This window comes from Mycteria americana, chromosome 15, assembly GCF_035582795.1.
Source record: "Mycteria americana isolate JAX WOST 10 ecotype Jacksonville Zoo and Gardens chromosome 15, USCA_MyAme_1.0, whole genome shotgun sequence".
Classification (NCBI taxonomy): Eukaryota; Metazoa; Chordata; class Aves; order Ciconiiformes; family Ciconiidae; genus Mycteria; species Mycteria americana.
In genome coordinates this window covers 5,020,563-5,047,627 of record NC_134379.1, presented here as the reverse complement: position 1 = coordinate 5,047,627, position 27,065 = coordinate 5,020,563, and the positions used below count along the sequence as shown (strand labels likewise).

The window sequence follows — 27,065 nt, the reverse complement described above, 5'->3', positions numbered from 1 at the left end:
GTGATAAGCAGCAGCTGACACTGTGTGCTTTGTAGGGTAATGTTCTGGCTAGTTTATTGTGTCATACAGTTTGCACTGCCTCGTAGGGGTGCCTGGGGTGTGTGAAGTGTGAGGAGAACTGGCTTCCCACAGAAACAGTTGACCTCAGATGTTTCAATGCATACTTGCTTGTCCTGGGGCTAACTGAGGGAGCCTTGTGACAAACCTCGCAACTAAACCACAGGCTGTAGCACTGTCAGGGTCAAATCAGCTGCCTCCCTTGAGATCTGAGTGGGCTGTTGTTGAAAGCCATGAGATGTTGCCTCTATATGTGCAGGCAGGGGTTAAGCATTATGAATTTGCAATAGCCAGCCAGCTTTCCCATATAAGAGCACTGCACTCATTGGCTCTCTCTTTTGCTGAGAAATCTATCTAGTCATTTCCTGTGCAAGCCCTTCTTCACTTTGCAAAAAGCTATACAGTTGAGTAAATTACAGTAATCCGTGGTTATTCCTTCTCACAGGCAGCCTGGATTCTCTCATGGACCACCACCAACTAGGAGTTCAACGTTGTGCCATTAATAGAGTGCTAATATGAGTGCGGTCTTCTCTACAGAAGAAGAGGACTGTCACCCATGGATGTAAATAATTCAGGGTCTGCTTTCATGCTTATTAACGCTTGCTGGCATTTGACTTGATTTCTGCTGAGAGGTTATTTACCCTCTGAAGGATCCGTTGGGACTCCTTGTCAGATCAGTTCTTGGGTGGAGCTTGCAGCAACTTGAGGTAAGTGCTGTGCTCTTCCTCTTTTGACAGCAGGGCTTTTTTGTGCTGCGCTACTCAAAATGGCTTGGTAAAGTCGCAGAAAGAAAGAACTCGGCTCTTGAGTAGAGAAGTGAAAGTTCAGCTGGCAAACAGAGAGTGCTCGCTCTGTTTCCTAGGGACGCACAAAGCGGATGTATCTGTTATAGGGTCTTTTTTTTTAGGACCATTTTGCTCTTGCTTTTAAACCAGACAGTCTGTCTGTACAAGACTGACAATAAATAACTCTCTGAGCGCTGTGGAGAGATGGAAACTGCAGCTGAGAAATGATTTTGGGGAAAGGAAGACAGAAAAGCACAAGCAAACTATTATGGAAGTACAAATAGCCCTCTAAAGGATCGGCAAATGTACCAGTAAGTGTTTTGGGGGAGGAAATAAGTCTGAAATGGGATTATAGGGTGTATGCCTGTGTGTGCAGAGGAATGTTTGTCATTAGAGTGCAGTCTAAACTGAATGGCTGAATTATCATGATGGTTTGAATTGAAATCAGCCCTTGGATTTCTTGCTGTGAGCTGCATAAAGATGTTTTGTGGCTGTTTTCTGCCTAGAACTATGTTTCTCCACATCCTAATCTAAGCCAGAATGCTTATGCTGTGTCAATTTACCTCTTTGCTGGTACAGGCTATGGAGTCTGGCTGTAGTCCCAGCAAGAGAGATTTCTCTTCAGAGAAAACCTGTTAACCATTTGGAGGGAATACATGTGAATTAAACGGAGTTACTAAAAAAAGCTCTGCTTCAGGTTGGTAATTATGGATGTTTCCTTGCTGCCTCACAAACTGTGCGTGAATCTGCAGTCATATGCTCACTACAGATAGGTTTGCATTGTGTGTGAATCTGAGACATATCCAGATACTTATGAAGAGATGTCTCAAAAGAGTAAAAAAGGAGTACAGGATGTATTAGATAAGTGGGCTGGCTGGGTGCTCTGATGAATGCTGATGCTCTCTGTACAGCTGGGAGAGCTATGCTGTGTTCAGGCTCTGAGGGCTGTGAGTGTCTACATGGCAGCTGGGGTGTGTGTTTGCCTGTGCTGTGGAGCTGGAAATTCAAAGCCTGTGCCTGCATGGATAGCCAACAGCTCCAAACACTGGGGAGATCCCACTCATTTTGTCCCGGGATGAAATGCGAGAATGCATGAGTGGAACATAATTTGTGCATATGTTTTCCCTGTAGAAATAGTCATTCTTAGCAACAGAGAACATGAACGAACTTATCACTCTGTTCCAAAGAAGGCCTACAGTTAATCTTATCTTTTTGGCCACTTGGTGACTAGCCTGTGTTGGCTGCACTGAGACAAGAACAATGATCGTAGTCTCCTAAAGATCCACTTTCCTTGCCTTTTATGTAAGGACCCTGTGCTGCTGCCAACAGGTGAGGTCATCTCGCAAAGGGGGTTCAGATGTTCTGCAGACAAGTTGCCTGTATTTCATGAACTGCTTTCGAACTTCTCCAGTGGTACCCTATTTAAGGCCTTGATCCTTTATTCAGATACTCCCACTGTGCAGAGTTTTACTGAATCTCTCAAGGGACCCATAGTCAACTGTAGGAACGCTGGAGCTGGAAACATGCTTTCCTCTACGTGTGTGCCGTGCTGTACATATCCTAGGTTCGTGAACAAATTGTGTTAATTCTTCCTCTCCCTTGCAGGGTTAGTCTCCCAGTAGGGAACGTCTTTGATCTGCAAGACCATCTCTACTAGAAATGGATAACTTTACAAATGGGCAGCCAGGCCCAGGTCAGAGGAACAGGTTGATAGGATTGCTAGAAACAGATGACAGTATCCAGGATGATAAACCTGCATCTAGTAAAAAAGAAGAAAGATCAGGGCTACATGGAAAGAAAGGAGAGCCACAGCCCTTGGAGACACCTTATCAGAAGGAGAGCAGTGACTTTGCTCCTAAAGTCAAGATTAATCTGAACTATCGGCCAGGACTTGTCAGCAAGTGAGTAACTTGGATATTTGACGAGGGTGGGATCCCTGTTGATCTGTACCGATCCCTGCTGGTAGGGGCCAGGAGACTTCACCAAAGTCTGAACTAAAAGTGACAATACAGGAATATTACAGGAATCTGTTGGGATGTAATTAAGGGCAGAAAGGGGACATATTAGCCCTTTCCTTCTGCGCTTGGAAGGTATGTGTATGCTGTGTTGTGGTGTATTTTGGGTATATCTGAACTAGCACCAAATAAGCCAAGTTGTGTGTAAGAGCAGCTTAGCATGGAGCCCTATACAACCGAACTGTTCTTGCCAGGGAGGGATGTAAACTAGCTCACGGAGTGCTTCACACCATGTGATGGGACTGATTCTGGTCCTGCAGCTATCTTGGGCTTCTCTGTCTTTGTGCTCTGGATGCCTTCCAGGGTTGCACATCAGAGTGGATCTGGGAAGAGCTCCAGCTGATGGAAAGAGCAGCCACTTAATAGAGACAGTTATTTTCCAGAATTCTCTTTTTCCCTTGACTCAAAAATAAAATACTTGTTTTTTCTCACAAACTTTTCTGCCTCCTTCCTTTCTTACACCGTCCCACTAGAACTTATTGCACAGTCTTGTCTTCCACTCTCCAGAACTTCTTAATGCTTTACATTTTTTCCGTAGCCAAAAGGACCCCAATCGCTTTGACAGAGACAGGCTCTTCAGCGCAGTCTCAAGGGGCAGTCCCGAAGCACTGGATGGTTTACTTGAGTACTTAAGGAGGACCTCCAAATTTCTCACCAATTCTGAATACACAGGTAGATTCCTGCTCAGTGCTCCATAAACAGGGTTAGCAGAGGCAGCACTTGTTAATGTAGGAGGGAAGCAGGGGAACCTGCTCATGGTTCTTTGCTTTCTCCAGCCATCTGTTCATTCTTTTATTTTCCTAATATCCACCTGAGGATGGAGAATGCCATTAATTATATATATCCTAAGGCTTTTGCCTCTACTGCAGACTAAAAATACTGAGAAAGGCCTTTAAAATAATTATTGTATTTGGTCCTACGGTGATAATTAAGTTCTGAATCAAGTAATACAGATGTGTGCAAAGTACATGCGCGACCCATTCAATACTCTTTTTCTACTAGATGCAAAGACTGGGAAGACCTGCTTAATGAAAGCCCTGTTGAACTTAAAAAATGGAAAGAATGACACAATCCCACTTTTGCTGGAAATAGACCAAAAGACACAGAATCCCAGGCCACTTGTCAATGTGGCGTGCTCTGATTGTTACTACAGAGGTAAGGTTTCTGTTCTGATGCTGTGTCAGAGCTGCCTCCCTGTTAGACAGGTGAGATGTGCAGATACAAGGAAAAAGAGGGGAACTGGAGCTTATGCAGCACTGCAGTTCCAGAGTTCTGGTGCAGTTACAGTAACAGCCTACTCGCCCTTTAGTTCTGATTTCTGATTCTGGTCTGCGTCCTCTTCAGCCCTGAATTATACACTTCACTTCTGCAACTTTGTTCTCAGTCTATAAAACAGACATTATAGATGTTTAATAACCCAGGAATATGAGAGGATTTGCTTTGGAAAGCTTAAAAAGCATGTCTAAAAGTGAAAAAGTAGTAGTATATTGCTATTAAAGAATGAGTTCTGCTGGTTGGATTATCCTTTTAATAGCAGGCATGCAGCATCATCATGTACATGTATAGTTGTCTTTATCCTCTCATAGCTGCTTGGGATCTTAGTGCCAGGCAGGGGTAATTGCCTGGTCTTGTGTTGAATTTCTGATAGTCTTGGGGCTTGCCTTCTGACTCAGTGTTTGCAACGTGCTTTTCCAACGAACACTGTTGAAAGTCATCAGTTGCTACCCACCCCTTGCCCAGCACTGAGACTGCAGGATTGCTATGCAGAACATACAGTGATTGTTGGAATGGCGCTTTGCTGAAGAGTCCTTTGCCTGTTCCCTCCGATAGTGGCACCAAGTGATAGGTTTTGCCTGTTTCCTTAGGCCAGACAGCACTCCATATTGCCATAGAGAAAAGGAGCCTAGATTTAGTGAAACTTCTAGTAGAGAATGGAGCTGATGTCCATGCCAGAGCCCATGGTGAATTCTTCAAGAAGAAGAAAGAAGGAGTTTACTTCTATTTTGGTGAGTCAGTGTGGAACACGTTCCTTTGCTTTTTTTATTGCCTTACTATATGCGATGCCGCTAATTCTCAGTTGGGTTTGCCCTTCTGTGTGTGGGTTGCCATCTCCACTGTCCTGTAATCAAGCTCTTGACTTATTTGAATGGCAGGATCCTTTCACAGACTGAGGTGTCCAATGAGCATTTGCCATCATCTTTGGTTTTATGTATTTAATCCCATCTGAGGGGCTTCAGACAGAGACAAATACTTGGTTAGTTTAGCCAAGTTAGGGGTCTGGGAAAGTGTTTCAGCTGCCCTCAGAAATAGAGAGTAATTGTTTACTGCAAAACCCTTTCTGAATCTAGAGATGCTGAGAAAGAGCTTGTTCTGTGTTCCAATGGTAAAACTATAGGTTAAGTATATTTTCCTAGAATTGCTTTTTTTTTTCCTTTAATTTTTTTTCACCCCTTTCTGCTTTCCCTCCAAATACTGTCCTAATCTCTTCAGGTGAACTTCCCCTCTCCTTGGCTGCTTGTACCAACCAGCTTGAGGTGGTGGAATATCTTCTAAACAATCCCCACCAGAAAGCCAGGCTCCAGGAGCAGGATACACAGGGCAACACAGTCCTTCATGCCCTGGTGATGATTGCAGATGACACTAAGGAGAACACCAAGTTTGTGAGCGCAACATACGTTGAGATCTTGAAGGCAGGTGTGAAGGTTGACCCAACGTGGAAACTGGAGGAGATAGTGAATTATGATGGATTAAATCCTCTGCAGCTTGCTGCCAAGACAGGCAAAGTGGAGGTAAAGACAACTACAGGGAATCCCTGGGATTGCTGAGAAACAAGGAAGACTGCAGCATACATCCTCAGCATAGCAGTGGGGTTTGATGTAGGAGCATCTTGCACCCAACCCGTAGTAATGCTGCTGACAGTGGCAGTGCCACAGGAGACAATAAAGGCCTCCTCCAGGTCACTCCAGTTAGTGTCCTACAGAGTCTCAGCTGGCTGCTGCTGCTCTCTGTCCCAGCCGAGACAGCTGGTCTGGACTGAAATTGGTTCTACTCCTCGAAGACCTGATACAAATTGTAGTTAGATTGCCTGCTTTTAGCCAGATAGTCTGGTGTTTGGGTATATCAAAGTGTATAATGCAGAAAGCCAGGTGTCCTGTATTTGAAGGGGGTGTCCTTGTGTCATCCTACACCCTCATTACATGCACATTTTCCTGGAACATGTCCTGTTTCTCTTCAGATCTTCAAGCACATCATCCAAAGAGAGATCAAAGACCCAATGTACAGGCACCTGTCACGCAAGTTCACTGAATGGACCTATGGACCTATCCATGTGTGTCTCTATGACTTGTCCTCTATAGACAGCTTTGAGGAGAACTCTGTGCTGGAGATTCTGGCATACAGCAGTGACACACCGGTGAGTGTTTTTACTAAAAGTCAAAGAGAGCAACGTTTTTTCTGCCTATCTATAGTGTTGCTGTATAATTATGTAAATCATTTCAAGTTAATGTGGTGTTTCACATGATCATTTTTCTGGAAAAGAAACACATAATGGAAGTATTTGCGTATTGTATTATTTATAGTCTGCTTGGTATGCCTCTGATAATCTATAATATGAGAGAAATTTTTGATCCTTTGGTTGTCCTAAGCCTGGGTGTGTCAAAATACCTTGATGAAGACAAGCAGAAGTAACTTCTTATGGGACAGTTGATTTCTTTCATACTGAAAGGCCTGACTGAATAAACCTCTAGTGATACCCTAGTCGGAGCCACTGAGCTCCAACCCTGAAAAAGACAATCCTCTGGTGAATTTGCATTCCTGTTGACACATGGGTACATTTCTGTTGTTTGTTTTTCCATAGAATCGGTACAAGATGGTGGTTTTGGAGCCACTGAACAAACTGCTTCAGCAAAAATGGGAAACGTTTGCTTCCAAGAGATTCTACTTCAGTTTTGTTTCATACTTGTCGTTCATGATCATCTTTACAGCCATCGCGTACTATCAACCCTCACGGGTAAAGGTAGGCCCAATCTTCTTTTATCTGGAAAGGCCTGAATGGATGGAGCTGAGTTTAAAAGGTGTGGGGTGGTTATCATCATTACCTCTGCCTGTCTTCAGTGTTTTGGTTTTTTTTTGTTTTTATATTGCAGCCTTCATTTCCAGTGGAGTTCACAGCTGGAGGCTTCCTGTGGGTCTCTGGACTGATCATTATCTTGCTAGGAGGCATTTATCTAATTTTTGCTCAGGTATGGGGATCTCTCGTCTAGTTACATTGTGAGAAAGAAAAAAAGGAAAGCATTACTGACATTGAGGCAACAGATTCGGTTCTCCTGACGCCAGGATGTGCATGAGTGGATGGCAAGAGGGAATCCTGCTCTGAGACACTTAAGGTGTCAGTGCGATCTAGCAGTGACGGGTGGCACAAGCCAGGTTGCTGGGCAAGAGGAAGAACAGTAAATAATTGAGAGTGTTCTGTGATTTATGGTACTAAAATGCATCTTTGGCGTTTAATGCAGTCTATTAATAAAGACATTGAGCTATGATTCAGCCCTTGTTTATCCTTGCCCTTTATAAATAAGGCCTTTTTTAATCTTGGAAGGATGACTAGCTGAAATTTGGGATCTCAAAAATGAAAGCATGAACAGGAACTTACAGAGCAAACCTGTCTCCTGAGGGATAGGCTATACCGGGCAGGAATCACTCTCTCCATGCCCTGTTGTTTTGATGAATGGCTACCATTGATTTTTCTCTATTAGAGTCTGTACTTGCGGAGGAGACGCCAGTCCCTGAAGACTATGTGTTCTGACAGCTGCATTGAGATCTTGATGTATGTCTCTTGAGGTTTTTTGCACAATGAAAGCACGGGTGAAATTTGGTTCTCTGCTGTGTGCGGCTAAGTTGCCCTAACATTACTAGAGAGACGGTGAGCAGGAAAGATTGATTCTCTGCCACTGTCTCCTGCTTGCTTCTCCTACCTGCTGCATCTTGTCATAACCCTTTGTTGTAATGGACTTTGCTGGGTAGGGTCTGTCCTTGGATTTGTAGCTGAACACAGCAAAGGTCAGACCCTCAATTATTGCACAGTTAAGAACATATATTTGTTAGAAAAAGAGCTCAAGTTTTTGATCATACAGTCACTATGGCTCAGATTTGGTTGAAAGGAAAATAACTCCTCAGTTTTCTGAGGAGAAATGTGTATAGATGCAGATGTGTGCATGTATGTGTGCATGTGTTCCTAAGTGTTAAAATTCTTTTCCATTTAATACCAGTTGTGAGTTACATCAAGCAGGGCAGAACTTCCATACTGTGAGATTAACCAGTTCATAACAAAACTGCAACAATTTGTGGGTCTGGTTATAACAGGATTTGCTTATATAAACTATGTGTCTGATTAACTGCCACTTTATATGCTCAGTGTAACCTCGTAAAATTTGTTTGCTTTTCCTTGCAAAACAGAACAGATCTGCAAATGGGCCTCTTTGTTGAGGTAGGTCACTGTGTCACTCACTCTGCTTCTCTCCAGCTTCATCCAGGCTTTCTCATTGCTGCTGTCAGCAGTCCTGTATGGTGCAAGTTCAGAAAACTATGTGGCAGTGATGGTGTTCTCCCTGCTTTTGGGATGGGTGAACATGCTGTATTACACTCGGGGCTTTCAACGCACTGGGATCTACAGTGTCATGATACAGAAGGTCAGTACTAGGAAAAAACTTTGTATGAAAAGCTTTTGGGTGTGAGGAGCTAAGAGAAGTCCTGCAATTACTTTTCTTGTCTCAGGATCATGAAAACCATAAATGGAATTGATGTACTGACTATGGAAGTAAAGAAACTGCAGAAGGCAATTAGATCAATGTCTTCAAGGAAGTACAATTGCAGCAAACCCCACTAGGTTGTCGCCTTTGAATATAGCAAGTGAGAGTAGCTGACGCTTACCTGTTTGTCATAAAATGACTCAAAACTAGCAGGCAAAACCAGTGCAAGTTCTGTGGAACTGTTATGCTTGGGCTGAGAAGTGTTTCCAGGTCCATAAAGGAGTCTGGGACTAGAAAGGCAAGACAAAGCAGGTGAAATGAGGTGCCAGGGAAGAATTCTGATCACCACTTGTGTGAAACCCAGTGAAGAAAAGAAAGAGGTGTGTGTTCAAACAATTTGGAAACAGCCATACTGGGGAACTGACATGATATTTATTTGTTTCAAAGAACCTATTCATACAAACACAACAACAAAGAAGTTCACCTATTACTCTCAGATTAAGCTACGAATGATGTTACTTACCCGAGAAAGTAATTTAACATGTATTAGTAGTTTCTTAAACTGGATAAAAGCATTTTCTAACTTGCTTTCAGTATTGTTACTGGGGGTTGGTTTATGATGTGTGAGAACAGGAGACCATCCTGGTGATTTCATGTGAGATAAAGAATGGCACTTCTTCCTGATTTGTGTTTCAGACTATCCTGAGAGATCTGCTGCGCTTCCTCTTGGTTTATATGATCTTCCTCTTTGGCTTTGCTGCAGGTAAGGACTTACTCAGCATTATGTTATAGGCTGGGCTGCAAGAAGTAAACTTTTCTGAGGAGGATTCAAATTCTGTTTTTCTCATAGCTCTGGTTACGCTGATGGGGGATGCTCCTTTGGTCTCTCAAAACAAGTCTCTTGCTCAGATGGAGAGCGCTGGGAGCCATGCTATGTACGGTGGGCTGCTTAGTGTCTCCCTGGAGCTCTTCAAGATCACCATTGGGATGGGCGACCTGGAGTTCCAGGAACATGCCAGATTCAGATACTTCGTCATGCTCCTGCTGCTTCTCTTTGTGATCCTCACCTACATTCTTTTGCTCAACATGCTGATTGCGCTCATGAGCGAGACTGTCACGGATATTTCTAGTTATAGCAAAAGCGTCTGGAAGCTGCAGGTGAGACATGGTGCTGCTCAGCAGTTATGTTGTGGCCCAAACTCCAACTTGAGTCTCATAACATCAGAGATGACAGTGCCTGTCTTTGTCCTAAGCCTCAGCTATAAACTTCTCTTTTACATAAATTTGCCACTCTGGGGGTAAATCCTAACATCATTTTTAGACGTATTTAAAACTCATGCCGTTTGCATGGCTACCAGCCAGTCCCCATCCACGTGCATAAGTAACTTGAGAGAATAAGTAACTGACTGGTACTATTAAGCTAAGGAGCCCTTTGGGATTGAGTTCCAAAGTGATTTTCTAAGTCAAAGTAGTTGCTGATTGGGGAAGATTTAATCAAAAAGAGGGGCTGGGCTCTGTGCCCTGTTTTCTCTCTAACATGGACTTCTTCTTTCAGAGGGCTATTGCTATTCTAGAAATAGAGAAGGCCTGGCTATGGCGCCAAGGTGGTAAGAGGAGATCTGGCTGCTTCGTGTCAGTGGGCCTCAATAAAAAAGATGAAAGATGGTGTTTCAGGTAAGACAGATGTACCATTACCTCTTACACTCCAGCCTAATAACGGGTTCCCATGATCCATAAGCTGGTAGCCCTGAACTGCCGCAGGGAATTTCAGCACTGACTCAACGGAGTGACTCAACCACGTGTTCCTGGGTACACGCAGATCGGTTGGTGATTGCAATGCTGGAAGGTTGAGAGCTAGTTGAGCCACCAGCATTGTCACCAAGACATGCTGTCACCAAAAGATGTCCTGTTTAACCCACATCTGTGCCAGTGGTTATGGTGGCAGGGTGTCTGCAAAGTTGCTTTCTTTGCTGCTGCCAGTATAGCTGTGCCCAGAGCAGGCTGTGGTGGGAGGGATGCAGACTGGTGGCCCCTTCGCTCAGGAACATGCAACTTGAGTGCAACACGAGGGGGCAGCACTCTTCCTCGCATGTAGGGGCTGGGAGAGCGGGTGAACCTTCCTCCACCCCGCGATCGGAACTGCAGGCAGCACTTCTGTACCTCCAGGGTGTTGTAGGCTATTGAGCATGTGTAGAAAGTGGAATCTTCTTCTTTGTATTAAGTATGTTCCTTGGGAGGAACTGCAGTATTTTAAAACAAACAACATAGACCAGCATACAATATGGAGGGGAAAATATTTACCTCGTGGACCTTAGACTACAGCAAAAAAAAAAAAAAAAAAAAAGCGCTCCGTAGGGTGTTGTTGCTACAGCCAAACCATTAGGATTGTGTTGGCAGGATGAGCTGGGTTGGGATGCTGCAGGACAATGAGATATGGACTGAAATGCTGTGCTCTGTGCGTCAGTGTCTGTTGCATTTTGTCTCTCTAGAGTAGAGGAAATTAAATGGACGAATTGGGCAAAGGAGGTGGGAGTTCTTAAGGAAGACCCTGGAAACACCAGTGATTCAGAAATAAATCCAGAAGGTAAATTAAATCATGAAGAAAGGTCTTCAATATCCTTTAGCTTCCTGCTCAGCAGCTGCTCTTGGCATGTTGTTATGTCTTTGGTAACAGAAATTTTAGGCAGGCCAGCTTGCTCGTGAAATTGCTTCCACACAGCATCCCTCAATAGTAGCAGCATCACTTTTGAGCTGAGAAAATAAAGAATTAGAGTAGGTATGAACCTGGTCAGAGTTTGGGAACAAATAATGAGAATGAAGGAGATGCCATTCCTACTTAACTCTTGTAGAAATGGGCAGGAAACACTGCTGAGAAAAGCAAGGGCTGTTCTTCCCTTTAACTCAGTAGCCCAAATGCATGGTGCTTTTTCTAGGAAAGGTAAAATTTAGGCTCACTCATACTGCAAGTGTTAAAATCACAGGGCTTTAATAGCACAAATCAGGGCATTAACACTGGCAACTTTGTCAAATTCTGCCTAAGTTAATTATGTTTGCTTCCCTTGTTAAACCTGGGAAGCAACTCTGTGTGGAAGATGGAGAGCTGTTACTTTCTCTAGAAATGTTTTATTCAGCCTGGCAGAGCTTGGGCAGAAGCTCCACCAGATTTAAACATGTCCCCCTGCTCTTCCAGCATAGGTTCTTCCTATATGCCAGATTTCTGGGAGGTTGCAACACTTAAAATACTATCTGTTGTATGTTGGGTTTTCCCTAAACCTGTGGTCTTCTAAAAACTGGATCCCTTTGTCAGCGTCCTGCTGACAAAGGGCTGCTGTTTTTATGTCTCCTGCTATAGAGACAAGATCATGGAAACGGATGCCACAGAAACAACTGAGATCAGCTGTTTCAGAGGAGCAGTCGCTATTGCAGCCCCAGCTATCAGCAACTGAGATGATGCCTCTAGAGGGACAAACCAGAAATCTTTAACAGGTTTTCTGGATTGCAACCTTGCTTCCAACTTCAAAGGAGTAGTTCTTCCTATAGCGGCTGGAAGAATTGAAGGCATTATCAGTATTAAAGTGCATTTTATCCAAGACTGTGGTTCAGCCTGTGGCTTTAAATATTTTCATGCACTTTAATCATTAATTTCCTCTGAAGAAACTATTTTTACTCAACTTTCTCTGCCTGACACTTTCTTACTACTAAGTCTAAAGGTGCAAGAGCAAGATCATAAGGGCAGTGGGGAGTGGTTTTTGGGAAGGCAGTGCTTTCTGAGCTGTATTGAAATAATGCTGTTTGCCGTAGAGAAGCAAAGGATGGAGTGACCTATCCAAGAATGGGTTGACTGATATTTTTTTGGCACAAGAGACTGTACTGAAGTGCTTTGGAATAAAGAGTGTTGGAGAGGCATAAAAAGTTGCTAAGGATGGAGTTGGCTTCTGTGCAAAACACTGTTGGTGTGAGACATGAGTGGACAAATACTCAGTCTTCAGTCATCAAGAGCCATACTGAGTCTTTGTGCCAGTACCTGCAGTGCTTGGTGTTTAGCCCACATCAGAATTCCCATTTTACAGTATTATAATGAAATTGTTTGCATGATGTGTGCATTTGCTTAAGAGCACAAAAGTGATGTGGATTTTCTGGACCTGTAACTTCACCTGGTGAACTTCTGAAACATCCGTCTTTCACAGGTTGCTTTGTGTCTGTAGAAAACAGCAGCAGAGTCCTGCACATGGCTTCTGAGAGACAGATGGGCCAAAATGCATCGTGCGGTTAATATTTCCTGTCAGTCTTAGTGGGCGTCCTGTCTTGCTGTAAATGATTACAAGGACCTTATTGCTTTTTGTAGCGAGCACACTGCCTCAGGCAGGATGGGAAACGTACTTTAAACTCTGTGGAAAAGAGATAAAAATGAGCTGTCTCACTTTCAGCCTATATTTAAAAATAGTAACATGTATTTCTGTCAACTATCAATATAGCAAGTTTACTTAATAGAAAATGTTCATCTTTGGATGTATTTTCAGAGCTTCAGGCTCTCTCAAAAAGGAAGAGATGTGATCAGTGTGGACTATGAGGCCTTATCAGATTCCTGATTGCCTTTCATCCAGCACTGTGCTGAGCTCACTGCCGTGCGAGTGAACTCTTGGTTTTCACGACCTCATGTCAGTTTATGCAGCCACATCTGAAGCTGTAACAGTCGATGTTGCATTGGATGCATCTTTCATAGAGGGAATGGCTGGTGATAACCCTGAAAAAGCTGCAGACTACAAATGTTGGCAGCACCTTTCATTCAGTAGGAAAAACTATACACCTCAAGATCTCCTGTCTCTCATTTCTACTCCTAGCAAGTGAAGCTAGGAGGTTTGATGTTGGAGACAACCATCTTAATCCTGTTGCTTACTACATGCCCAGGACTGGCAGCAAAAGCATTGCTTTTTGAACTTACTCCCTGTCCCTTCAGATGGGTTCTTCCCCTGTGCTGGGCAATTCCCTCTGCAGCTTCACTGCATCGGGTCTCTGAATTGTAACTAACTTTTCTCACTCCAGCTTCTGCTGTTTTCTTGCTTTGTGAAGCCTTCAGCTGCTTTTTCCATCTATGGCTTTGTCCTAAGTGTTCCCAAGCTTTGGCAAGGTGCTCATAGTGCACAAAAGGATCATCTGGCATATGGTAATCTATTGCTGTGCTTGGTGCTTTGCTGTGGTAGGGAAACTTGGAGATTATCAAGAAATGCAGAATCTGATCTGCCATCCCTACCTGGAGTCTTAATAAACAACAAAAGTGAAATCTTGCTTATTGGTAGTGTTTTTGATAGCTGTGGGTTGCGACAGCTTGCTTTCAAGATAACCTGCCTCTTCAGCCATTCCTTGACCCTGCTTCTCTTTAAATCCCTTTCTTAAGCTTGCAGTGTTAGTTTATCTTTTGATCTGCATCAAAAATGTTATTAAACATCTAGTGTCTGCTGTGAAACAGGGCCGTGGCATTCCTTGTGCTTCAGAGTCACGCCACAGACCACCAGTCCTAGCCCCCTCAAGCTCATGAATGAAGGATGACAGACAGCAGACAGGGACAGGCACAGGCAGCAAACAGATATGTCAGGTTGGTCAGAAGATTTAGCGGTGCCCAGGCTGTTGTACAGTTCTTTGATGTGCTATGGAAAAAAGGACATTTTTGAGGAGTTACAACCTCTCTGCAGTGAGAAGTGAGTCAGCACTCATGAGATGAATATCAGTAACCTCCCAGTTTTCTGTATTCTTAATGCACAAGGCTCCTCTTTGGTTTCAGCATGTGAACCACTTCCCGTTTTGGTCACGTTACAAACAGAAAGGCTGTCTGGGGTTTATTTTGTGGGATGTCTGCAGTTCCTTGCAAGAGGAAGGACTTACAAGCTGGTTCATAGCTTTGAAGGCCGAACCGGATTTTGGGATCCACTCTTAATAGATCATAATGTTTTGTCAGGAAACACTTCAGTCAGTCATTTACACAAGAAATTATCAACAGATGAAGTGCCCTCTCCCTCCTACCTCTTGTGACAGGTAAACCCACCTGCCTGTGAACCCATCCCTATACAAACGGGGAGGCTTTGCAGGGCTGTCATCTGAGAAAACAGAAACCTTTCACAAACGTCAGTGAAGGAATAGCTGCGGTTTCTCTCCTCTGTCTACTCCGTATGTATGAGCCATGGAGACTCTGAAGGCCCAGCCATGCCATGAAGAAAAGACACCAGCAGCTCTCATTACTTTCCATGCAGTATTATGGATGCTCAAACCCTCCCCTGTATGATTTGGTCAAAGTTGCTTGGTTCCTGGCAGGGTTGGGAGATGAATGCAGACCTTGTTGCTTCCAAACTCCTCCTCCTCCTCTACTTGAGCACTTTGCCTGGTCATTGCTCCCTGTGGTCTCTCTACTAGGCTCCAAATGCTTCCCACTGCACAGTGATCTATCTTGCTGCTTATCTGTGTAATTTTCATAAAAGAAACTTCATGTCTGGTTTGTATGGTTCCCAATTCCCCATAAGGCCATTTTCCTCAGGGATATAGGCGGAAGCAAGACTGACTTGTTCCTCAAATGCTTTGGACATTTTATTTTATTGTTGGGGTTTTTTTCCCTGTTTTTTTCAAAGCATGCTCTGAAGCTGAAGCCAGTGTGAAGAGGTATATCTGTGTCTCGGTTGATTCCCTCTCTCTTCATCTCTTTGTGACCCCGCTTGCAACTGAGCATACTTCTGTTGCCTCTGTAGCTAGCAAAAGGAGTCTTTGAAATGTGACAAGCAAAAGGGCTCAGACAAAGAACAGATGCTTTATGTAAGTCTACATAGGCTGCAGAGAGCTATTTCTGAAGCGATGCAGCTGGCAGATTTCTCAGCTGGACTGTTCCTGTGGCTAGCTATCAGTTTTGTTCTTCTTTGCTGTATTTAAGAAATTTCACTTGTTGCTCTGGGACTAAAACAAAAATAAAATTGGAGGGGAAAAAAGGAAATTTTAAAAGAAAACTGTTCCACTTGCAACCTCACATCTGCTTCAGCAGCACGAATAAAAGTGGGGCCAGACAGGACCAGGCAAAACCTCAGAAAGGCGTGACTGTGGCTGCCTCATGGCTGGCACCTAACTGTTACTAAAATCTGAGTGCAAGGAGTGTTTTCTTCAGTTCCTGTTTTGACATAATATTTTTTCAGTTTGGATTTGTGAAATGTGGAGTGCTACAGCATTTCTGGACTGTGAGGATGGTTGTCAAATGTTGACACAGGGAGTCCTTAGAGGAAGAGAGTTGTAGGTTAGCTAGAAAGTGTCTGTATGATTTGTTGCACTCCTCTCTGAGAACGCTTGGAAAATTCACGCTTTCTGGGCAAAGAGAACCACACCTCTGGAATGGCTTTCTCCCTCCCTCCCCCCCTGCCCGAAGGATTTGCTATGCAGTTAACTCTTCTGATTGCTCAGCATTTGCTATTTCAGCTCATTTAGCACTTGAAATAACAACACACTGCATCCAAGTAATACTTGCTACACAGTACTCTGATAGTATGAACTACTTGGGAGTAATTCCGTGCTAGTCTGGTCCAGACTAGGGTCGACAGTACAGAGAAACAAGGGAACAAACAATAGAAACCAAAGAACTGTTGGTAGAGGGGAGAAAAGATGTGGAGAATCCCTTAACGTACCCTGGGCATCCTGCCATAAAACGTCAATGTTTCTGACACCAATAATATACAAAATAAAAGGGGAATAGCAAGTGCTCTGTGTCTGTGAGGGGGGGGAACCTCTGCATTAAAAAAATGACTATGAGGGATATCTGAGAGCTGACATCTCAAATCCGTGCTGTGAGTTCACTCGAGTCAATCTGCACATTTTGATGTGATGTGGTATGTCCACATAGCAAGCACCAAAGGCCAAGGTGGACAGTACAAACGTAGACCCTAGGGGCTTTTCCAGACAGATCCTGCTGTTCTAGGTACACTAAAGATGCTGATGGACAGAAATGGAGACACTGCTAAAAATTACCTTTCAGTAACATAAGTTTACCTTTTAGTAGGTCTTTGCATCTGCATTTTTATTAAAACGTCACTAGTATACGCCTTGAAACCTCAGTTAGGAAATCCACAACGGAGTCACTTTGTCTCAGCAAGCACAATGAGACATGCAGATCTGGAGAATCATCAGAGCAAGAGAGCAGCTTTTGCCTGGTATCTCCAGTCCTCCTCCTCCTTCACCTTAAAGCTGGGAACAATGAGATTGCTCCTGTATCTATTCTTCCTAATGAGTGAGTCTTATCTCTGTATTTATTTTACATATATTAGAAAATAAAAGTCTTAGTCCAGAAACAAAGTAATTTCTGGAGACTCAGACTGGTTCCTTCATGTGAGCCAATAAAGTGATTCTTGTGTAGAAAGTTCAGGATGTTTGGACTTGTATGGAAAGTCCTTAGTTTGCGATGCGTTCTTCTACTGTTTCAGAGAAATTCATACATTCAGGTGGAGAGAGTTTTATAGTTCATCCTTAGTGGGAGAAAAGTGGCTGCCGGGTGAAATTATACTCTCAAAAACAAAGCTAACAAGCTATGTTTGGCCTTTTATAGTTTTTTGTTTGTCTGTTTGCTCGTAGTGAAGTAGGTGAGAGAAGAATGTAGGTGAGATTTTTTTTATGTTCTTCCCTTTCTAGCATCATTTAGATACACCTTGGATTCAGCAGTATGTGCTTTCAGAGATATATTTCCCACAAGTTTTTTGCTTGTCGACCTCCTTAACAAGAGCTCTAGAACATGTAGGATTTTTTTAAAAGAAAATTCAGAAGACTTTTATTTGGGAATAACTTTGTGTAAAGTAAAGCATAGGTATGGATTAGAAGGAATGTTTCCTGAGTCGGAGTCTGTATCCAGTCGTTCTGTCCTGTAGCCTCATTGGGACAGTTCTGTCATGAATTTGTCTGTTAGCTGCCCAGAAAGAGTAACACCCTTGCACTGCTATGCCATTAGCTCAAGCAATGGACAACTGCACTGGGGATGTTACTGGCCCCTCTTCCAGCAACTCCACAAATAAATGCTAGTTTGATTCCGTATAGTAGAATTTCTGTTTGCCTGGTTCCCTTTTCAAAAGACTCAATACTGTAGATACCTACTCCATCTGTACAGAAAGAATATTATTCTTTAAGTATTCATTTCATGCCCTCACAGACTTCCTGACAAGCTTTATGCTTCCAGTGTGTTTGGGAAAAAATTGTTATTAATTTTATTCTTTTAATAAGATGCCCATCAAAGTTCTCTGTAGTTTGCTTTGCTGTGATTTTAGATTTAACATCAAGATTTATGGTCTACTGTTTTTCTTCTTTGGGTTTGACTTCTACATGTTGTATGATGATGTATTATTTCTGCTAATATCTTTGTTCTCATGTGTCTCATTACACTAGATAACTCCCAGCTTTGTAAACATAAATCCTTAACAGATATGCCCACAGAAGTTACTGATATTTTCTTCAAATCTTGACCTTTCTTGATTTGGCTTATGCAAAATTAAGGTGGAATTGTTGGTGGAGGCTTCTATCCTTGTGTGCTTCTGTCAATCTTTTCTATTGCTCTTCTCTAGCAACCTTTTTTTTTTTTTTTTGCATTAGTGGGTTTTACTGATAAAAGTGACAGTGCAGTAGCTGTCTGACCTGGTGGGTCTCAGTTACGTTCTGAGAATGAATCTGACAGATCTGTGCTGAGCATCTAAACTCTACAGATAATTTGACTGTATAGTTGGCTAATCGGCAACACACGCTTCTTTTTTTTTCCCCTCAGTTTAGAGTACAGTGCACTTAATTTCAATAACTAAAGGGCTAAAACCCCCTGAGTCATCTGTGTTGGAAATCCCTGTGAGCAGGGAGTCAGGAGTAAAAAGTTCAAATAACTTGGCTTGGCAGGATGGCAGCAGCAGGACTGAGCGCAGAGTCGAGGAGCCTCTGGTTCCCAGGCCAAATGCCATACGGGCACAGGAATATTCACAAGAGTGAGGTTAGCTCCCTGGCCATCGTTTTTTCTCTTTGTTGCCTGCTTGAGAATTGTCTCTTATTTCAAAGACAGTTGAACTTTCTAGGGAGCTTGTTCCAGCATATCTGGAATTCTGGTTTTGTTTTAAAGGAAGTTTGCTGGAAGCCTTTGTAAATGCGTGGCAGTTAGGCTGATTCTTACAGCGGAAACATACACAGATGCCTGGGAGCATCTCTGAGTTAATTTAGGCATTTTAACTAGTAAAGTGGGATTTGCAAAGCGAGGTGGTAGTTCAGGATGGTCTGCCTACGCTCTGAAAGGGATGCATGCCATGTGCCTGAAGTATGGGACATTTCAGGAAGCGGAAGCAAAGACTAAAATTTCACACTATTTGCACGTTTCATGTCATTGCTCTGATTGCAGTATTTCACTACTTCTTTCACCTGTGCTTTCATAGCCAGGCTGGGAAATTACATGGAATTGATTGCATAAGCTCAGATTCAGCTCTGAGTAAAATTAGAATCACGAAAGACTCTAGATGGACAAAAGTATAGAATTTGACCTCTTGTTAGTACATCACAGGTTATATCCAGAATGCTAGACTGTATGTTTAAAGGCAGACTCAACCTACAGCTTGGAGTCTGGGCATTCAAAGCAAGGATTTTAGGCTGGAGTAATTTGTAAAATTCAGATTTTGTACTTTTCTTCTGTTCTAGTTTCAAACAGGGACAGAGTTTGTGATTGGAGTCACTTGGGCTTTTTCCTGAGATTAGTGTGAAGTTTTCACAGTTGTGGGATTGACAGAGATTTGGTGATACAGTACAGCTCAGTGCTTGAATTTACAGCATTTATCATAGTAGCTTGCCTTTCATGTATCCTACTTTGTGACATTTTCAGTCTGTCACTTAGAGTCAAGTATATTTATTTTCCCAGCTTGTGCATTTACTGAAGTGTTAACACGCTTACAGAAATCAAGAGCTGACGTGGGAACAGCAATAAGGGTTGGCTTGCCACAGAGTCCTACAGCTAAAACAACAACATCAACCCCTTTTTTTGTGGGCTGCCTTGCAAGAAGGAAGTGCATTCATAAAAAAAAAAAAAAAAAAAAAGGTTACCTTTAGGATGCCAATTCAGTTACAGCTCTGTGAATAATGGGTAGAAGTTTTTCCTTTTTTTGATGGCTGTTTTATATCTATTTTGGGAAGTTACTGGACTTTTAGCAGAGCTGCATCCTCAGCAAAGTATCCATCACATTTGGCACCAATTTGCTCCCTTGCTGCCAAGCTTCAAGCTTCTTGTTCAAGCTTATGTCCCATAAAATCTATGTTCTCCTCTTCGTACCAGGTTTATGACAATGCTGTTCTTGTGGGGAACAATCCCTGCTGCTACCTAAACTGCTTATTCTTTAATCTAATGGGTTTCAGTGTCCTGGTCTGTTGAATATCAGCTTTACAAGAAGTGAATCCACTGGTGCCACCCTGAAGTGGCACGCCACTTGCCCAAGCCCTGGAGTTTTGCTTCCTCTCCTGCCTAAATGCAGGCTTGTGAGCTTCAGCTAGCAGGAATGTTTTGTGATATCCAAGATGGACTTTCATAACAAAACAACAGGACTTGCGTTACTTTATTTTTCACTTGGCTGGGCAAGAAAATCCTTTGTTAATCTAAATCAATGAAACCTCCATAGCTTGGTGTCTCCCTCCCGCCAGCTGCCTCTGCTGTCGTGGTGCGCAGGGTTCAGGGACAGCTGGCTCAAGAGCCTGTTGACTATGACTCTATAGATCACTGTCTGCGCTTATTTATTTATTTGTTTTCAGTGGTCAAGCCCTTGAGGAGCTTTAATGTTGACACTGGCAAGACATGGATCACACCACACACAGCCTCTTTGTTGTGGCCCACGGTTCTTCAGCACTCGGACGGGAACACAACCATGTAAAGAAAAATTTCTTAATATTAATATTTCTTAAAATTTCTTAACTTTTCTTAAGAAAGAAAAATGTACCGAGACTTCTCAGGTCTTTGTGAGTCAGTGTGGCCTGAGGTCACGTAGCTTCTCACTTTCTACAACTGTTAGCACAGGTTCCTCTGCCTGGGACCCAGAATTGTTCCTCAGTTCTTAGAGGCTGATGAGCAGTGTTAGACCTTCATCGGTGTGAGGTGTACATTGTCAGCCTATGAGTCTTCACAATGCTTGTCCCCTCACCCACAGCCAAGTCGTGGCCCTGTACAGAAAGGATGTCTGCTCATTAACCAAATGGCAGAAGCAAGCAGCTGGGTTTTTGCAGTACTTCCTGGCATACTGCATTATTTCTGGGGCTGCAGCAGTCACAGCACCCACCAGCTGTCAAGAGTTATGTTGTGAGCTTGGTCTGAAGACATAAAGAGCTGGAAACTGCTCTATTTTGACTATTGGGTCTGTAGGGGAAGAGAAATGGATGGCTAGGCTGGTGAACAGAAGCCAACCACAAGTGGTTGCTATAGAGATAACCTATATTATGCTGAGCAGATTGCTCAGGCTGTGTAGCAGACAGCATATTTTAAGTTTTGGAGTAAAGAAACTTTTCCACCCCCTGAGCAGAAATTGGCTGACTCAAAGAGCAGTCTCCATTTCATACAGCAGTGCTGCCATTTCCTAGTATGGTGGTTGGACTTTCCCGCTGCACCTCCGGCCTCCCTTTAGCTCCAGTATTTTATGGGCAAGTCACTTCGAGACCTCTTCCTTGGTCTGGGGTAGCTCTCTTGATTTCATAGTTCAGATAATGGGAAGGATGATTATTTTCTGATAAAATGTGTTTTCTTCTTAGTGGCTGATTCAGCTCAAAACCATGCTGGTGTCCAGTTAAGAGATAACTGGTGTCAGAATAACGGGGTGGCCACCGTGGCACACACTGCACTGCCAAAGGACTGTGCCTGATTGTGCCACCTTCCCTCTTTTCCACCTTTTTTCTCATTCTACAGGATTTTGGCTACTTCCTCAGCAGACAAGGGGCTGGGCAGGCTGAGGAAGTGCACTGTTTTGCAGGAGGAGATCCAGTGCCAAGAGATACCTCTGCGAGGTACAGTCCCACTTCCCTTTCCCAACACTTGCTTTGCCATGGGTGCAAGGCAGTGCAGAGGCTGGGTGTTTCAGAGAGAATTAGGCACGCTGCTGGGTCCCGTAGATCAGCACTTCATAGAGAGAAATGCAAACCCACGGTCCCAATGGTTGGGAGTGATGTGTCTGGAGGCTGCAAGACCTCTTCTGCCACAGCTTAAGCCTTCACCTAAACTCTGTTGAAATACAAGGCAAAGTGTTTTGTTTCCAACATATTCATTACTGCTACAGTTGCTGGTAACATTAATTCTGAGTCCTCCTTCTAGGAGAGCTGATATAGCTGACCTCAGTAGTTGTAGCCTTTCTCTGTATTTATTCTGTTTGCCCAAGGCTGACAAGTACCATATCCATTTCAGTTCTGTTCTTCTTCATTCATTCATTCAGTCATTCATTCAATTTCAGGAAAGATTAAAGGCTCCAAAAACATCCAGGATGGTGGCATAGCTATTGACAGGAATTCAGATTGGATCCTGGTAAGGGACTGAAAATATCCATGGCTGGGAACAACTGTATTTTTCCAAAATGCTGTGTATTTTTGCTGGGAAATGCAAATGAGCAGACATAACAGAAGGATGAAGGCTAAAAGCTCTTGGCTGGGTACTGGCTGGTTGGAAAGCCAGCTGGTGCATTGCCAGCCAGGAGGGAAAACTGAGAAGGGCCCTTCTCATCGGCTGAGGACTGCAGTGGACCTTGTACTTCACTGCAGCCACCCCCTCTCATAGGAAAAGGGAGGATTGGCAGAGGAGGCTTAGGAGAGCCACCGGTTTGGAGGCTAACACCTCAATCTGGTGAGCCCCCCAGCCCCACTCTTTGCCTCAGCTCAGGGCTGAAGTCCTGGGTAACCTGATGTGGCAGGGTTCATATCAGGGAAGATGCTTTTTTACCCTCCTAGGAGGCTTTCAGTGCTGTGCAAGGGATGCTGAATGTTTGCCAGATGGCCTCTTCAGTCATCCTCTGTGTACGGCTTTGCTCATCAGTCATTAGCCTTCCCTGCCACCCCCATAGGCTTGCCTGCAGAAGAAGCACCGCCGAGCCTTCACCACTACCGAGGACATGAATGGAGTCTGTACTCTGCTCACCACCGACTTGCGCAGCACAGCCTTCCTCAACCTCACCAAGATGGGTACAGCAGCAAAGCCAGTACTGTGCCTTTGCAGAGGGACGGAAACAACAGCACCAGGCTCTGCTCTAACAGCAGGGGCCTTCTGAGTTCCTAGCCAGCAAGGTCTATGGTCCGCTGGGAGAGACTAAAAACTGAATTTTAACAGTATTATAGTGACTTCAACAGGGTTACAAGGTTCAGCCTTGAAGACTAGCACACAGCAGCAGGGATTTGCTGTTGTGGTGTCCCATGCATCCAAAAGATCCAGCTCTTAAGCCAGAATTTCGAAAAGCATCAGCATTCTTAGTGGATGGATGTGACAAAAAATCCACTGGGGTTTTTAAAGGTGCCTGGGCACTCAAGGCTATTCCTTCCAACTTAACTGGGCTATTGGGCATTTAATCAAGGGAGCAGAGAGCTGGTCTGATTGTCCTGTCTTGCTCTGCTTCTTGCTGTCACTGCAAAGAAGCTGAGAAGTTCAAATTAGACACCTAGGTGGTCTTGTTCCATCTTCAGTTGTCTAACTGCTATTAACAATCTAATCCTCAGGTCTTCTGCAAATTTGGGAACCTGGGTGGAAACAGATCCTGAGTTTAAGGTGTGTTAATTAGAAGAGTATTTTCAAAAGGTAGAGTGTATGTTTTTTCTTGCTTTTTAAATTCTTTAGTTGAGACCAAACTAAACACCATTCAGAGTAAAAACAGCAGAGACAAGATTACCGACACCAGCAGCTCTGTCAGCACCGACCACATCAGCAGTGCTTGCGGTGAGCTCTTTGGCAGCGCAGAGAACAACCACATGTGCAAAGGTAGGTACTGGACAAGGACAAGCATTGCTTGCTTCTGTATTAGCTGAGTTCGAAACAGCTTGCATTCATCTGGTGGGAGAGAGCTGGGGAGGGAAAAGGTTGAGGTTTTGAAGGTTATTTGTAATAGCAAATTTAAATCATTATTACAGTCATCATTAACTGAGATTTTTAAAAACTAAAACCTGTCACTACAGCGTAGGCCACATCACCAGCTAGACCTGCTTTCGGAATGGCTGGATGGTGCTGTAGTCAAATTTTTGGTTGTTTTAATAATATGTCAATGTTCTTGAACCCTTGCTAATGTTAGGCTGCTTAGATATCCCTTCAAACGCCCTCTTATATTTAACTGCATTGACAGAACTGGGAACAGAGATTGCTGTCATTCTGGGTGGATCAGAGAACACCAAGCCAGATGATTTCCAAAATGCCAAGATATCTGTCCTCAATATGATGAAGTCAATGTGGCAGAAATGCTCGAAGGTGTGTGAACCTCCTCAGAGTCTGATAATCTGATAGGCAGGATGGATCAGAGCTCTAATGAAGAATGGAAAGTCTCCTGGTTCTCATAATTATTGCTTTTTAAACTTCACAGTGATGCTGGTAATAATTCTACATATTCTAATGCAAGAGTTAAATGTGAGTGAGCCAAGGAGGAGGAGCAGCTGAAGAGGGAAATGGAAGAGCTAGGAGTGGGTTTTCATGGCAGAAGCATGCTTAGATGATTTACCAGACAAATCTCTAAGGGCACCTTGTAACAGTAACACAAAAATAAGGAGTGAGCGTTATAAGACATTACTTTAAATGATTTAAGTAAATCTGGGGACAATGTGAGGCTGAGCCATGTGGTCATGAAAGGTCTAGCCAGATAGATAAATACTGGAAATTCAGACAGAGAATCATTGTCTTGAGCCAAAAAAAATGAAGTCAGTTCCTGGAGCTGATCCAGAAGGGATGACCAGAATACAAATGTGTGATGGAGACAGAGGGATGAAGACAGTTGATCTACCTGTTACTTGCAATATATGCTTTCTGTGTCTGTGCAGTAAAGTTTGGGACTAAACTTGGCCCTCTGAGGGACTTGGGGATCCTGCCTTAGATCTTGTCTAACCAGCTCTGACTTTGGCATCTGCTTTCTCCAGATCAGGTTTGCTGTGGTGCAGTATGGAGCACAGATCCAAACTGAACTGAGCCTGCAAGAAAGCTGCAACAGACTAACTGCTTTCTTCAAGGTCCGAAACATCAAGCAGCAGAGCTCACGGACTGACATTGCAGCCACACTGCAGCATGTGTTGTGAGTTCACGTGTCTCAAGAAGCTCCAGGAACACGCAAGGGATTCCTTGTGTTTCATGTGAATCAATCCAGCCTCCTGTGCCTTCTCTCTACTCTTCTTTATCTCACACCCGTGAAGCTCTCACCTTTCCAGTCCTTCTCTTAGTGACAGGCTCTGCCAGCTGAGGCCTGTGAATGAGCCTGTGTGGGGGACCATCAGGTACACAAGGCGAAATTGCCAGGAAGCAAAGTGTGAAATCCTTCCTGGCTGACATAGGCGCCTCAGAATGAAGATGCAGTCGCCTGGGTCTTGCTTTGAGCATGTGTTCGTTTGTAAACCCCAGGCCTTTCCCATCTTTTTCACTGGTCTGCTGCATCTCTGGGAGTCATGCTTTTTCCCTCTTGACTCCATTTTCTTCTCAGTAGCATGACTCTAACAATACTGACCTGCACTGTAAAAATGCCCCATATGCTGCTTGTGAAAGTGCTTGTGAAGTCGGAGCTACCAGTTGCGGACAGCCAGCATCCCTGGAAAGCACAAATCCTTGTGCCTGTGAATGTGCGTGTTTGCTTTGCACGTCTGTACTCTTGTGGGCTGAGAGCTCAGTGAACAGCAGCACCCTGCTGCCAACACTGACATTTTTGGCTCTGCACATGTGGCTTGTCCCATGAAATGCCTCGAGGCTTCTGTTTCCACAGGGATAAAGTCTTTGATGAAAGCCGTGACTCCAGCCAGACTGGTGACAAGATAATCATTGTCTTGGCATCTGGGCAAGTGTTTCTGGAAAACCATAGATTGAGAAATGTGATGAACTCCCTGGAAATGGCTATGGTCAAACTCTATGCTCCTGGGGTGAGTGGGAAACAACATCAAAGCCACGCTTTTTTGCATCAAAGCACATATATAGGGGAGTGATGTTTCTGTCCATCCCGTGTGTCTGCTCTTATGCTTTAGTGGTGGGTGGAAGAAAAAGTAGTCATGCATTAGACATGCAGGATGTCCAATCTGAGATGCCCTGGTTCCCTTGTTTCCCTCTGGCCTCTGTTGTCTTGATGCCAGAGAGCTTATTTTGGATGAGGTTAAGGAATATGTCCTAGAAACAAAGATGCCTAAGTTGTATATGTCTTGTGGCTCTGGAGCTTTTATTAGCTCCCTGCCCCCCCCCCCCCCCCCCCCCCCCCCAATAAGGGCTTTCTATGGAATCTAGGATCAGGGTTGCTTTACGAAGCTTTCGGAAAACTCCATCTCTTTTCAGGGCTTTCAAGTTTTTAATGGCAATTTTGGAATCTCTTTGTTTTTTTGTCTGTGTATGGAACATATTCAGTCTCCGCATCTAATGGCTTTTCTCCCTAGATTGGGGAGTTCACTAGCAACCAGTGGGTCCCAGAAGAGTTGCGGAAAGTTGTCAGTGACTGGTTCGTGCAGTCCACGTATGAAGATTTTGACAGTTTCCTTTCAGAGTTGGAGAGAGAGACTCTGAGTGATTCAGGTAGAAGAAATCCCACTCCTGACACATCTGTCTTCTCTCTACCCACCATCACAGATCCACTCTCTAAGTTAGTTTCATTGCTCAAGGAATGTAAATACATCTCCAGATCTTACCTGTTCTCATAGTCACTTGCCCAGCAACAGCAAAACAAATAAAAGTGATTTGTTACACTAGTAACAGTCCTCCTCAGCCAGCCAACTGGGAGGACAAGAGATCATATTCTGTATCTGTGACCTGCAGCCATAACATCAGTACGGAAATAGGCGCTTTACAATACACCCATTCACCGCACGTGTTGTGATACTTACACTTCTGGGTGTGCTCAGAGCAGTTTATTTCTGTTGAACTGTAGCTGTAGTTTTAAGATGCAGTCCTGATCCCCACAGCCTTCAAAACTCACAAATATTTCCATAGCACCTGTAGTCTTGTGCCTGAAAGCAATATTGACTGCAGGGACGAGGAGGAGTTCAGCTGCCAGGCAGCAAGGCACAGGAACACTGTGTAGACAATAATGCAAGGTTTTTGTTCACCTTTTGCTTTCTCTTCCACTGCCCTGTCATCTTTGCTCAAACTTGTTTCCTGTTTCAGCTGAAAATATTCCAACTGAAGCACCAGAGCACAGAAACACTAATGACAATGGTGACAGCAAGCTCCCTTCCCAGATGGAGGAGGACGAGGAGGAGGAGGAAAATGACTTGCGTATGTGGTGAAGTATCTTTTAACAGAATCATGCCATGGACTGACAAAG

At 43.8% G+C, this 27,065-nt stretch overlaps 2 protein-coding genes across 10 annotated transcripts in view; both read left to right on the top strand.

Annotated features, from left to right (window-relative positions):
* The first annotated feature begins 397 nt into the window (after positions 1–397).
* Positions 398–12,516, top strand: LOC142417234 (transient receptor potential cation channel subfamily V member 2-like). Of its 6 annotated transcripts, none has more exons than XM_075517711.1 (18): positions 398–764; positions 993–1,153; positions 1,422–1,539; positions 2,448–2,743; positions 3,396–3,529; positions 3,860–4,012; positions 4,723–4,863; positions 5,348–5,646; positions 6,093–6,269; positions 6,714–6,872; positions 7,003–7,098; positions 7,609–7,679; positions 8,376–8,541; positions 9,298–9,364; positions 9,452–9,759; positions 10,157–10,275; positions 11,091–11,185; positions 11,954–12,516. In XM_075517711.1, the coding sequence occupies exons 4-18, from the start codon at positions 2,502–2,504 to the stop codon at positions 12,082–12,084; spliced, it is 2,358 nt and encodes a 785-aa protein (XP_075373826.1). In that variant the 5' UTR covers positions 398–764; positions 993–1,153; positions 1,422–1,539; positions 2,448–2,501; the 3' UTR covers positions 12,085–12,516. The 6 variants fall into 6 exon arrangements, with proteins under 6 accessions (XP_075373826.1, XP_075373827.1, XP_075373825.1 ...); XM_075517712.1 differs by having other exon boundaries at positions 965–1,153; XM_075517710.1 differs by lacking the exon at positions 993–1,153.
* A 4,114-nt stretch (positions 12,517–16,630) lies between these two features.
* ITGAE (integrin subunit alpha E) overlaps positions 16,631–27,065 on the top strand; it is a 39,953-nt gene continuing 29,518 nt past the window's right edge. For all 4 annotated transcript variants that reach the window (XM_075517706.1, XM_075517704.1, XM_075517707.1 and 1 more), the window contains exons 1-11: positions 16,631–16,852; positions 20,371–20,485; positions 21,512–21,609; positions 22,050–22,120; positions 22,653–22,770; positions 23,417–23,557; positions 23,916–24,037; positions 24,697–24,848; positions 25,527–25,680; positions 26,182–26,317; positions 26,906–27,016. In XM_075517706.1, the coding sequence (XP_075373821.1) occupies positions 16,723–16,852; positions 20,371–20,485; positions 21,512–21,609; positions 22,050–22,120; positions 22,653–22,770; positions 23,417–23,557; positions 23,916–24,037; positions 24,697–24,848; positions 25,527–25,680; positions 26,182–26,317; positions 26,906–27,016 (1,348 nt within the window). In that variant the 5' untranslated portion in view covers positions 16,631–16,722. The remainder of the gene's footprint in view (positions 16,853–20,370; positions 20,486–21,511; positions 21,610–22,049; positions 22,121–22,652; positions 22,771–23,416; positions 23,558–23,915; positions 24,038–24,696; positions 24,849–25,526; positions 25,681–26,181; positions 26,318–26,905; positions 27,017–27,065) is intronic.

What these genes read in the sequence shown, in the direction of transcription:
- LOC142417234 (XM_075517714.1), top strand. Translation starts at nt 2,502, where the DNA reads ATGGATAACTTTACAAATGGGCAGCCAGGCCCAGGTCAGAGGAACAGG. An exon ending in CACCAATTCTGAATACACAG is followed by an intron (nt 3,530 to 3,859) that starts GTAGATTCCTGC and finishes TTTTTCTACTAG; the next exon opens with ATGCAAAGACTGGGAAGACC. An exon ending in CCAAGACAGGCAAAGTGGAG is followed by an intron (nt 5,647 to 6,092) that starts GTAAAGACAACT and finishes GTTTCTCTTCAG; the next exon opens with ATCTTCAAGCACATCATCCA.